The following is a 13705-nucleotide window of genomic DNA, read 5'->3' as shown; positions in this document are numbered from 1 at the left end:
GACGGGGGGGTGACGTACGGTAGGGACGAGCTTTCTCACTTCGCCCTCCGTACGCATTTCGCCTTGCATTGCCTTGTTTGATGTGTACCCTTGTGGCCTTACCCCTCGCTCATTTGTCTTCCCCCTTTTGTCTCCCACATGACCTGTGCGCCATTGGGCGCCGAGGGGAGCATGCGTGAGTCCTCCATTGTGCGCCCGGAATTCCCAGAACCAGCTGTCTGCATCGATGCACCACATTATGGACCACATGCCTGTGGCCGAGCACCACTTATGGACCCCATGGGTTGGGGCATGGCCCCTCTGCTGGAACCGGCCATGAGGGCCCGGAATCTTGCTGGCGGACCTTGGCCACAGGGCACCGATGCCCCACAGGTGAACCACACGTAGTCGGCCCTGTGGGCCATAAATAAAGAAAATAAAATGGACACGTTTGGGCAAGCTTTATTGCAAATAGGCCGCCAGTAAGAAAATGAGAGAAAATGACAACAACTGGAAGAAATAATAATAGCCAGCAGAGGGAGCCGAAGAGCAAGAGATCACCTGCAGGGTTAGGGGTTGTTGGTTTATTTTGATTATTCATTGAACACTGATGAACTGTGGTGACTGCACCGATTGGTGCTTGAGGGTGTGTTGGTGCGTTATAGGTGCTTTCATGGTGCATTGATGCAGAGCAGACTGTCTCCCCCCCAGAACGAACAATTACAGGTCCTGGGTTAGTTTTGTAAATAAAAGTAGTGTCAACTGTAAATAATGCTCCCCACCGTCAGTGTGTAGTTTGAAGACCATTCCGCAATTCGGTTAACTGTGGGCGTAAGTCTGTTAGGCAGGGTGCAATGGAGCAGCGGGACACATTTAGTTATGTTTAAAAACTGTCGCACTCAGGGTCAGGTTAAGAGTAGAGGGAACTACACCTACGTGTCACACGAAATAAAAGTTGTAGGCCCGGGACGTGCCTAAGAGGAGGAGGGTGCAGTGTTGCGGATATGAGGACTGTATTTTTTTTATTGTGTGTATTATTATTATTGCTTGAATCTGGCCCCTCCTGCCTCCGGAGCTGTGTAAAGGTCAAAAGGGCGTCCCATAATTAGTCCAAAAGCATACACGTCAGCCAATCATAGAATACCCCTGTTCGATAGTTATATCTTATTCTGTGTTTTAGGGTAAGGCTGTGTCTCCCATTAATTGAAGTACTCCATTGCACCAAGTGAAAGAGATAGATTCCCTTCATTCCCATTCCCAAAACCTCCATTCCCCCCTTTCGTCGATTGGCAATTACCTCCCCTCCAATAACCGCCATTGACCACGAGGCAGGGTCGGAGAAGAAAGGCGTGTCTCCACCTCGTCATAGAGGGGAGGAGTGAGCCAGCCCCACTCGACAAACCATGAGCCAGGGGTTTGGCTAGAGAGGGCGGAGGAAGAGCGATCGGGGAGGTTCGCAAAGGTTGAGGGGCGGGGCCTATATAACCCACGGCAGGGCGTTTCCCGAGGCAGATGAGCTTTTACAGGGAGACGAGAGGGAGTCCAAGCAGTTGGGTCCAAGAGATGCGCTTTGAGTTGGGTCCAAGAGATGCACTTTGAGTTGAGTCCAAGAGAGGCGCTTTGAGTTGAGTCCGAGAGAAGTCCAGAGTTGAGCTGCAGCTCGAGCCACCGAAACTGCGTTTACAGCAGCTCGAGCCACCGAAACTGCGTTTACAGCAGCTCGAGCCACCGAAACTGCAGCCACAGCAGCGTGGGCCTGGACGGCAGTTTGGAGCAGGGCCACAAAGGAACGGCGGCTGCCCAACGAGCCGATCGTGCGGCAGTACCCGTGGACCTTCCTCTCCCTCCAGCCATTCACCTCCTGCCAGTCCTATCATCATTCCCCGCGTGAGTCTGTCCTTGTTTGTTCTGTCCCAGGGTTAATTAAGACTGTAGGTAAGCTAGCGTTGCACTGTGTCTCTAATATCTTCTGTAAATTATTTTCTTATCCTTCCTTCTTCCTTGGTTATTTTGAGCCTGTAAATAGTAAATAAATTTAGTAGTATTTTCAACCCTTTTCTCGTCTTATTCCTTTTCCTCTTTGCATTCGGTCGCTTTGGAGTTTTCCCGATTGAATAGCGGTGGCGCGATCCGGCCAAAGTTTGGGGTAAATCGGGTGTTAGAGTCGGGGAATAACTGTTCGGTCGCGGAGCCTCCGCTCGGCAAATATAACATCTTTAACCGCGTCCGTAACAATATAACAAAGGGAGCAGGAGACAAGAGGGGGAGAGAGAGGGAAGCACAACATCAAGAGGGAACAGGGACATCAGGAGATCTGTGGAAGAAGTTTTGGGAATTGAGTGGCTTGCTGATGAGGGGAGTGTCGTCGAAGCTGAAGGGAAAGGTCTATGCTGCATGTGTGAGAAGTGTTATGATTTATGGGAGCGAGACATGGGTCAAGAATGTAGAGCAGCAACGAAGGCTGGAAAGGGTGGAAATGCGAATGGTTCAGTGGATGTGCAGAGTATCGTTGAGAGAGAGGAAGACAAATGATGAATTGCGAAAGATGATGGGAATAGAGCCTGTGATTGATACTGTGAAGAGGAACAGGTTGAGATGGTTTGGTCATGTGTTAAGGAAGGATGAAAGTGACTGGTTGAGAAGAGTGATGGAAATGAATGTAGAAGGAAGTAGAGGACGGGGAAGACCGAGAAAGACTTGGCTAAAGATGGTGGAAGAAGAAATGCGGGCAAGGGGGTTAACAAGGAGAGATGCAGAAAATAGGTCAAAATGGAGAAGATTGTCATGGGGACGGACCGCAAGGCTAACCCCCGCTCGAGCAGGGAAAATGGCATTAAAATGCATGTTGTGTTGTTGTGTCAGACCACTACATTTTTGATGAATCCACTCAGCGCACATTGTACATTGAATGGAGGTCACTCCGACACCCTTCCTGCACACAGCACAGGGCCACTTCCCAGTTCTTTCCACCTAACCACATGCTTTACCACTCGCCATCACCTTCGTCTTTCCGATATTCACCTTCAGACCTTTTGTCTCCATACATTCCTTCCACCTGTTCATCTTTTCCTTCAGTCCATCCATACTTTCCGCAATCAACACCAGATCATCTGCATACAACAACTCCCACGGTAAACCCTCCTTTACGTTCTGAGCCAGCACCTCCATCACAGCTACAAATAGTAGTGGACTTAGTACCGACCCCTGATGCACTCCCACCTGAACCCTATCGAATGCTTTCTCCAGATCAACAAACCCAAGAAACAACTTCTTCCTCTTCTCCATGTACTTCTCCTGCAACTGCCTCACAATGAAAAGCGCGTCTGTCGTTCCTCTTCCTGGCATAAATCCAAACTGCATTTCGTCGATCTTCACTTTCTTCCTTATCCTCCTCTCCAACACCCTTTCCAATACCTTCATTCCATGCTCCTATAACTTTATCGCTCGGTACGAGCCACACTCCAGAGGGTCACCTTTCCCCTTGTATAGAGGGACGAGGGTACTCAGTTCCCAATCCACTGGAATGCGGCCTTCTTTCACCACCAGATTACAGATCTCTGTCATTCTCTTCACACCCCAACTTCCTGCTGCCTTCAACATATCTCCCACAACTCCCGTCGGCCCTCCCGCTTTTCTACCCTTCATTGCTTTTATCGCTTTGAACCCTGGTGTTGGGCTAGCGGCCAGGGTGCCAGCTTAGGATCCAAGGATCCTGGGTTCGAATCCCGGTCGATCGCTGAATTAACGCCAGGGGGGTTGACTCAGCCTGTCATCCTTCCGAGGTCGGCAAATTGAGTACCAGTACACTGGTAATTCCCCTGTTTATCGTAAAAAGGCGACAAACAGGGTTGGCGGCAGGAAGGGCATCCGGCCGTAAAACATTGCTTCAAAAAGGGGACCAAAAAAACAACAACTACCACGGTCCCCGAAAAGGCCAACCCCCGCGAAAAATGGCCTCTAAACGGTGGTTTTTTTATTGCTTTTATCGCTTCCTCAACTTCCTTCTCAGTTATCTTCTCTGCCGGTCCTAAAACTGGGTTACTCTCTATGTTGCCATCCCATTCATTCTCTGCATTCAACAGCATTTCCATATATCTCTTCCATCCTCCTTTAATTCCATCTGGGTCCACAACGATTTGTCCCACTTCATCCTTCAAGCAACTCACCCCCATCACATCACACCTCTCTTTCGCTGTCTGCTTTGCAATCCTGAATACCGCTCTCTGACCCTCTTCCGAATCCAAGCATTCTCCGAACATTTTCCGACATGCCTCCTGCGCCTTTGCTACCTCTTTCTTTGCAGCCTTCTTAGCTGCCTTATAACTTTCATGCTCTGCTTTTTCTGCCCCCGTACCCTTCGCCTTCTGCCACTCCTTGAACTTCTTCCTCTTCTTGTCAATCCTCTTTCCAACTTCATCATCCCACCACCATGTTTCCGAGTGCCTCGGTGGTCCTTTTGTGTCCATCCACATACCTCACCAACGGCTCCCAACAGACTATCTTTCATTGACATCCAACCACTTTCAAGCTCAACCACATCATCCTCTACCCTCCTCAGCCTCTCTTTTAATGCCTCCCTTACTGTCACCTCTTTCAACCTCCACACCTTCATTCTCGGTTGGTACTTCACCCGCCGAGCTCTCCTCGCACCTTTCACCCTTATGTCGCAGACAACCAAGTGGTGCTGTGAAACAGCCTCCTCCCCCGGGATCACCTTTGTGTCCCAGAGGTGCCCCCTATCTCGCCTACGCACCATCAGGTAGTCAACGGTTGTCGTCGACCCACCTGACGGGTATGTAACAAGCTTATTATCCTCTTTCTGGAACTGAGTATTACAAATCAACAAATCAGCTCCATCAGCAAACTCCAAAATCCTTTCACCTTCTCCATTTCTCACCACACATCCGTAACCCCCATGAACTCCCTCAAACCGTCCATATTCCTTCCCACATGTCCATTTCGGTCTCCTCCAACCACAACAACTTCCTCATCTTTCACATTTTCCATCAGCTTCTCTATTGCACACCAGAACTTGTCCTTCTCTTCATCGCTCCGACCAACCTGCGGAGCATATCCCGAGATGACGTTCACCAAGAGCTTTCTAATCATCATTTTCACCATCATCAACCTTTCACTCACTCTAGTCACACTCACCACACTGTCTACAAACTCCTCAGAAAACAGGACACCAACGCCATGCACGCCTTCCGGGCACCCTTGCCACACAAACTTGTATTTCTGTCCCTGCCTACCCTTCACCATTCTCACATCACTTCCCTTCCATCTCGTCTCTTGCACACAACATATGTCCACTCTTTTTCTGACCAATACTTCCACCACTTCTCCTGATCTCCCTGTCATTGTTCCTACACTCCATGTCCCAAACCTCAGAAACTGATCTCCACTTCGGGCATCAGACCTTTCGTCATAAATGGAGTAATTTCCACCCTTGCTTCGATCGGGTTCCCCACCTTGAGTTTTGACGAGAGGGAGTGGGGTCCCCCACGGGGTACTTCGGGCTGTACCCTGCCCATATGTAGTTGTAATTGTCATGGTTCTCTTTTTGAGGCAATGTTTTTCTTGCATTGCCCTTCCTGACGCCAACCCTTTTAGTCACCTCTTACGACACGCAGACCTATTCTAAACCGGGGTACACACTGGGAAATTTTTTCATGTATATTAATTTTTTTAATCTTTTTAATGCCGTGAACAATCTTTAGTCACAACACAACAAATATCATTTGTGCCAAATTTGGTTGCAATCCCATCAGCCGTTTCAGAGAAAAAGTTTCAAGTGTTTACGGACGGACGGACTGACGGACGGACAACACGCCATCGCATAAGCTCCCCTGAACTTCCAGGTGAGCTAAAAAGCACAGGGTCCAGAACACTGCCTTGAGAAAATCCAGCCTGGAGATGGAAAGGAAGAGGAGATGATGGAATTATATTCAGAGCCATGCATTCACTACGACAGGAGAGGAAGTCTGCAAGCCATGCGTGGAGATTTCCATGGATACCATAGGAGGAGAATTTGGTGAGCAGAGCGGGGTGCCAGACCGTATCGAAGGCACGTGATATGTCAAGGGAGATGGCTCTGATTTCCTGTTTGGCATTGAGGACCTCCATCCATTGTTGAGAAAGCAGAAGCAGCATGTCCAGAGTAGAGTGACCTGGTCTAAAACTAAATTGATGATCCGAGATCAAGCCATTGGAGAAGAAGGATTTAATATCAGAAGTGATGATCGATTCCATGACCTTGCTGATCATTTGGAACAAGCTGATTGGTCAGTCATTGCAAGGATCTGTTTTTGCACATTTTTTGTGTACAGCGGTAATGTTTGCTGATTTCCAAGCTGAATGCAGATGACCTTGAGCAAAAGAGAGGGTGAAGAGAACAGAGAGCGGGAGTGAAAGAGCGGCAGAGCAGGACTTTAGGACCCGTGGGCTGATGCCGTCTGGTCCAGTTGCAAAATCAGAGTCGAGGTTTGACAAACTTCTCCACCTTGTCTGGAGAGAACACAGGACACAGAAGGGGGCTCGGCGATGACACACGCCAAAAGGGAGTACTGTACTCAGTTTTGACTGTTTTCGGGGGGGGGAGGGGGGGTTTTGGTTTGTTTTTTTTTGTCCAGGTAATATCTTAGCCATCCTTTGAGCTGGTAAGCTAAAATTTGAGCGCAATATTGAGCACGTGCTTTGGCAAGAACTGTATTGTTTTGATTAATTGATTAATTACTTAATCATTATCGATTTATTAAGTATTTATGTATTTTCTTTCTCATCTGGGCAATATCTCAGGCACTTTTTGAGCTAGGAAGCTGATATTTGGACATGACAATGACCAAGTGATTTGGCTGTAAAGGGTATTTTTGATTTATTGATTAATTGTTCGATTAATTATTCGATTAATTATATACTTGATTAATTTTAAATAAATTACAAATTCAAATAAAACGGTGGTGTTTTAAGTATACGAAAACCAAATGATGAAGAAATTCGTTATTTTATGGTTTTTATTTATTTATTTTCATTATTAATCACATTTCTTTTCTTTCTCATCTGGACAATATCACAGGCACCTTTTGAGCGAGGAAGCTGATATTTGGACATGACAGTGACCAAGTGATGTGGCTAGAAAGGATATTTTAGATTGATTGATTAATCAATTAATTAATTATTGATTTTTTTTTTTTTTTTTTTGTTTTGTATACAAGATCGAGGCTCGTGAAAGAGCGAACATTAATCACACAGAAAGACAAACCGACACATAAAACATATAACATAGGGAGCGGTAGACAAGATGGGGAGAGAGGGGGAAGGACACAAACACAACATTTGAGAGCAGGGACCGAGAGACATGGAGACATCGAGAGATCTGAGAGAGGGCGAGGGCTTTGGGGGGGGGGGGGGCGTGGGAAGGGGGCGGTGGGAGAGGTATAAAACATATGGACACTGCCAGGACTTCCAGGAAAGAAGTTGGAATTTCAAACAAGGTGGATCTGGGGTGAATTAGCGGGGGTAGAAAAGATCAAGGTTTTGGATGGGGGAAGATAAGAGATGGTGGTGAACAGCTGTTTTAAAGACCTGGAGGGAGGAGTGGGATTGAAGGGAGTGAGGGAGTTTGTTCCAGAGGCGGGAGAAAAGTGGAATGAAAGAGTGAAGGTGAGCAGAGAGCCGAGATTTCGGCAGTTTAACCATCAGAGGGTTGCTGGCAGATCTTGTGCGACCTGTAGGAATATTTGGGGGACAGAGCACAGAGAGAGCTGGGGGTGCAAGGCCGGAGAGGAGTCGGTAGAAGACAGAAAGACCACCTACCTGCCTGCGGTGAGTGAGTGAAAGGCCCTCAGAGATAGCTTCATCGCGGGAGATTCCAATAATTCTGAAAGCTTTGGTTTCAACAGCGTGAAGCCGAGCTAGGTGTGAGGCAGGAGCACCGGCCCATAGGGGAGAACAGTATTCCATTGAGCTGCGGATGAAAGCCTTGTATGTGGTGAGGAGCTCAGGTGTGCCGAGGAAGGACTTCGCACGACGGAGGATGCCCAGTCGGCGACTGGCTTTGGAGGCCAGCTTGGAAATGTGGTTTTCCCAAGAAAGATCATGGCAGATAGTGAGACCCAAAATCTTGAGCGACAGAACTTCTTGGAGAGGATTGTTGAGAAAGTAGATGGGAGGGTTGTCCAGTCGATCTTTTCGGAGAGACATAGTAAGAGTGTGAGATTTGTCAGGATTGAAAGACATGTTCCACTTGTTTGACCAGTCTGTGATTTTGTCCAGGTCTTCAGAGAGTGAGGAGGCAGCAGACTGCCGATCTGAGGGACGAGGAATGGAGCGGCAGAGAGTGGAGTCATCAGCAAGAGATAGAGAGGATTTTCGAGAGAGTCAGAGAGATCATTGATGAAGACCAGAAAAAGCACGGGGCCCAGAACACTGCCTTGGGGAACTCCAGCCTGAACAGGAAGAGGAGATGAGAGAAACCCATTCAGGGCCACACGTTGACGACGACTAGAGAGGAAGTCCGCCAGCCATGCGTGGAGATTTCCATGGATACCAAAGGAGGAGAGTTTGGTGAGCAGAGCGGGGTGCCAGACCGTGTCGAAGGCACGTGATATGTCGAGGGAGACAGCTCTAATTTCCTGTTTGGCATTGAGGACCTCCATCCATTGTTGAGACAGCAGAAGCAGCATGTCCAGAGTAGAGTGACCTGGTGGTCTGAAACCAAATTGATGATCAGAGATCAAGCCATTGGAGAAGAGGAAAGATTTCATATCCGAAGCAATGATGGATTCCATGACTTTGCTGATAATTGGGAGAAGGCTGATTGGTCTGTAGTTGCTAGGATCTGTTTTTGCACCTTTTTTGTGCAAAGCGGTGATGTTGGCTGATTTCCAAGCAGATGGCAGTTGACCTTGAGCAAAAGAGAGGGTGAAGAGAACAGAGAGAGGGTGAGATAGAGCAGCAGAGCAGGATTTTAGGACCCGTGGGCTGATGCCGTCGGGTCCAGTTGCAGAATCAGAGTCGAGGGTTGACAGAAACTTTTCCACCTTGTCAGGAGGAAAGGACACGGAGTCCAGGAGCAGCAGGGTACGACTGGGTATGGTGGGTACAGAGAGGGATGGGTTTGGGACACAAGATTTAGAGGCAAACACAGAGTTGAGGCATTCAGCTTTTTCACGTGCGGAGTCAGCTGTGTAGCCGTTTGAGGTAAGGGAGGGGATGGAGGGGGAACAAACACCAGAAACGGATTTGACCAGACGCCACCAGGATTTGGAAGAGGGAGACAGATAAGAGAGTTCGGTCTTGAGAACGGAGAGATATTGTTTCCTGGCTCTCCTGAGGGTGGACACACACTTGTTTCGGGCTTTGTGAAAGGAAATGAGATTTCCTTCCGTTGGATTTGCTTTCCAGGAGACGAAGGCAAGTTGTTTCTGGGCAACAGCCTCACCACAAGATTCCGTGTACCATGGACGGGAGGAAGGGTATGACAACTGAAGACGAGATGGGATAAATCTGTGCATGAGAGAGAGCAATTTACTTTGGAAGAATTCCCAGGATGAGTTGATGTCAGAGGTGGTAGAGATGGGAGACCAGTCCAGATGATTGATGGCTGCTTGAAGACCGTGCCAGTTGGCCTGAGTGAAATGCCAGACTCGTCGACGCTGAGCAGGCTCCCTGAGGATGGTCAGAGAGATGTCCACTTTAACAAGGACATGATCAGATGATCCGATCGGAGCAGAAGAAGAGCAGCAGACATTTTCAGGGAAGTTAGTCATAACCAAGTCCAGAAGAGAAGATGTTCCGTTGACTGAGATCCGGGTCGGGAAATTGACAGATTGTGTCAGTCCCAGTGAGTCGCAGAAGTCCTTTGCTGAGGAGCCATGGCTGGTGAGAGAGGTACCCACACCCAGCCAACTGGCATGATGACAGTTGAAATCACCACATATGAGGAAGAGAGAGTTGGGATGAGTAGATAGAAGTTGGTCCATATCATCAGACAGCGAGATGTAGATGGAGTCATCACTGTTTGGTGGACGGTACAACACACATATGAACAAGAGGTGGGAGCGAAGGGGAAGCCGTAGCCAGAGGTATTCCTGGGGGTGAGGTGGAGAGAGTGCAGTGCAGGGCGAGTGAGGAAGAGAGTTTTTGATAAAGATAGCAACCCCGCCTCCAGGACGAGGCTCAGGTCTATCATACCGGAGGAGGGAGTAGCCCGGGAGAGATACTATGGAATCAGAGACATCATAAAGGAGGAAAGTTTCTGTTAAGCAGATCACGTCTGGTTTGACAGAAGCAACCTGTATGGAGAGATCAGTTAAGTTTGAACGAAGGCCCCGGATGTTTGAGGTCCATACCGTTAATGAAGAGGAAGGGGGAGCATCAGATACAGAACAGGGGGGAGGAGGGGTAGGGTAAGATGTGGAAGAGGTGGAAGAGGTAGGGAGAGCTGTTGAAGGTGTGTCAGAGATTTCAGAATAGCTCGGAGAAAGGGAAGGATGGGGCGGACAAAAGGTTTGATGGTGATTGGGTGAGCCACAATGAGGTGTTATTTGAGGAGGGGGAAGAGCGAGGCAGAAGGTTGGGGGAGATGGAGGTGAGAGTTTGAAGGGGGAAGAAGCGGGGAGGACGCTTTGAGGAGGGGGAGTGAGAGGGGGGAAATTGAGAAGCAATGAGGGTGGGGAGATTTGAAGGGGAGGGGTGAGGGGGGAGTTTGGGAGGGAAGGGACAAGGGGAGGGATTTGAAAGGGATGGGATATGGGGGAGATTTGGAGGGGAGGGGTGAGGCAGGAGTCTAGGAGGGGAGGGGCGAGGGGGCGTCTTGGCGGGGAGGGGTGAGGGGGTAGTTTAAGAGGGAGGGGGCAAGGGGGGAGATTTGAAAGGGATGGGTGATGGGGAAGATTTGGAGGGGAGGGGTGATGGGGAAGATTTGGAGGGGAGGGGTTATGGGGAAGATTTGGAGGGGAGGGGTGAGATTGGATTTTTGAAAGTGTACGATTTATGGGAAACGAACATTTATTGCAAAATGAGTTTCTTGTGACCTTCGAGTTAAAAATACGTTTAAGGACGCTGGATGGAGGATGGAGTGCAGGAGAGTTTAGGGAATGTAGAAAAAAGGCACTATAGGAGATGGATATTTTTTTTGGGATGAATTGATTTGGTGAGCAAGTCGAAAGCAGCCTTTTAAAGAAGAAGAAGAAAAAGGTGTTATAAAATATGACGGAATACATAACTTGAGGGGAAAGTGTAAACATTGAAGTGAAATATGAGTGAAAACTATCTGGGGAAATGGGGGAGAAACACGTGGTCGAAGAACGAACGAACGAATAAGAATGAATAAACGAATGAGAACAGAGAAGGAAATATTTTTTTTTTTTTTTTTTTTTTTTTTTGAGTTGAGATTTACACAAGGAAGTAGGCTATGGGTGAAATGACTGGGAATACAGAGAACGAAAGTTATTGGATCACAAACGACGGACCGCTGAGGAAAACAAAGCCTCAAGGTTGTACAGTGCACACTGTACAAGGCCTCAAGACACGACACGAATTAACACGATTTTCAATACAGGTATGAAAGATTTGCACCGAAAAATCTTCGTCGGGACACAATATACGTACAACACCATAAATAAATACAGTTTTAACGAAAATACAAATGGGAACAATCACTTAACTTCGATTTCAAATCGTTCGCGACGCGGCAAAGGCCTTGCTCGCGACACGGCAAACAGACGATCAATTTATGAAAGATAAACACCGAGAAACAACCAAAGTTGCACACAATAACTTCACACCCCGAAAGATAAATACAGTTTCGACAAAATACAATTGTGAACAGACTTAACTTCGAAAAACGTGGAGACCGTGTGGAGCTTCGAAAATCCCTGCCGCCGTCTCCAAGATCTCGCGAGATCTCCAATCGATTATTAATCGATTATTTATTCTTTTTTTTTCGATTACATAATTATTTAATTGATTTTCACAAAATTACAGATTCGGATGAAACACTGGTGGTTTATTTATGCTATTAGCCAATTGATTAAGAAATTTATGATAATATGATTATTGTTTATTTATTTTAATTATGCAATTAATTAATCAATGATTGTACACCTCTCCCTCCCAATTCCGTCTCCATGTCCTACAGGCGGTGGCAATGCCAAGCACTGGAGGATATGTTATTTATTTATATGGCATGGATGGCGGTATACTTTGAATGTGTCTGTACTTGTCATCAACATTTCAACAAACTATTATGAGAATATGCCATGGAGAAGATTAATTAATAATTGGGTCAAATTTTCAAAGGGCAAAGTCACAGTGGTGAGTACTAATAGCCCTTATTAGCCTGTCTGCCAAGCAGTGGGAGATGGCCTGGTTTTGTAATCGCTTTTGTTTTTCTTTATTTACGATTTGAACTTTTGTCATCATATTTTCAAGAAACCTGTATTATGACAATATGGAGAACACTATTTCGCTAAAATTGTACATTTTTTTTTTTTAGCTGCAATTTTGTCACATTTAGGTCAAGTACAAAGTAGATGTGGACAGACCTTGCATGTTGAGATTCTTTCTAGTTAATGTTGTAATTAGATTGTATTTTGGTGTGTTGTATGCACATGACATTCATGGGGTCCTTTGTACAACTCTATGAAGCCACTGATTTTGCAATGAAGTGACTCATCACTCGACTTGCTGTTCAGGTGTCTACATGATAATACGAAAGAAGATTTCATCGTATAAATAGCTGTGAATCTGACCTCACAGAATGTGATGTTTACAGGCCTCTCAGTCTTGCAGTCTCCAACTTTGATGTACTTGAGCACTCCATGCTGTACCTTGCACTCCTGTGCCTGCACACCTGCACCAGCCCATACACAACCCAAATTAGCAGCATTCAAGTTGAATGTCAAACTAAGCAAGTATTGGTCCCTCAAACCATTTGGTAATACCATGAAATAAGCTCATATTTATAACTGTGCACAGTTCAAATAGAGTTAGTGGACCGAGGACAGACAAAAGTGGCATGAGTTTTTCAAGAGGCTCCATGTGCCACCAGGCATTACATGATTTTAAACAAGTAAGCAACCACTATTCAAACCAGATATATGCAATCACAACGCAAGAGGTCAAAAAGCGAGACCTCCCCAGATAGGCTTACCCTTGGCGATCATACATGACTAGCCCTTAGCCCGTGATCCAATGGCCAACACATTTTGGACGGATGGACACCAACGTGATTTCGAGGGTTTTCTTAATATAACTCAAGAATACAGAAACGGACGTTGCTGAAATTTGGAACATATTACCTCCATGTACAAAGCATTTACTTCTGAAATTTGCAGCCAAGTTCGTGCAGTAGAAGCCGAGAAACGAATTTTCAGTCTCCATGTTAAAGCTGCATCCAGAGAAACGATCCCTTATATAAAGGGAGGGGCGTTTTGCGCATCCTTTTAATTAGATGGGGGAAGTGTCAGGGTAATGTCGCAGAGTAAAAAGAGAGGATGAGGGCCAGGTATGAGCAACCTAGCAAAGAAGTGCACGGTGGAAAGTTTGGTGGAAGTGGAAAGTTTGGAGGAGTGCAAGAAGTATGGAGAGGCGCTTATGGGAATTGCAGAAGATTTGTGTGGAAGGACGTCAGGGAAGGGTGCATCGTCGAAGGATAGAAACCAGGTATGGTGGACATAGGAAGTAGGAAGGCAGTTGGTGAAAACAAGGTTTGGAAGAGAAT

The 13705-nt window shown here is 46.9% G+C and overlaps 1 protein-coding gene across 1 annotated transcript in view; it reads right to left on the bottom strand.

The window, feature by feature from the left end:
- The window catches only part of LOC137431683 (von Willebrand factor), a 198760-nt gene that overhangs the window by 9526 nt on the left and 175529 nt on the right, over nucleotides 1-13705 (bottom strand). Inside the window, exon 40 of the mRNA XM_068123293.2 lies at nucleotides 12735-12835. Within this exon, the coding sequence (XP_067979394.2) occupies nucleotides 12735-12835 (101 nt within the window). The remainder of the gene's footprint in view (nucleotides 1-12734; nucleotides 12836-13705) is intronic.

This window comes from Myxine glutinosa, chromosome 7, assembly GCF_964187855.1.
Source record: "Myxine glutinosa chromosome 7, kmMyxGlut1.1, whole genome shotgun sequence".
Lineage (NCBI taxonomy): Eukaryota > Metazoa > Chordata > Myxini > Myxiniformes > Myxinidae > Myxine > Myxine glutinosa.
The sequence above is the reverse complement of the archived record's forward strand: the minus strand, read 5'-3'. Positions and strand labels throughout refer to the sequence as shown.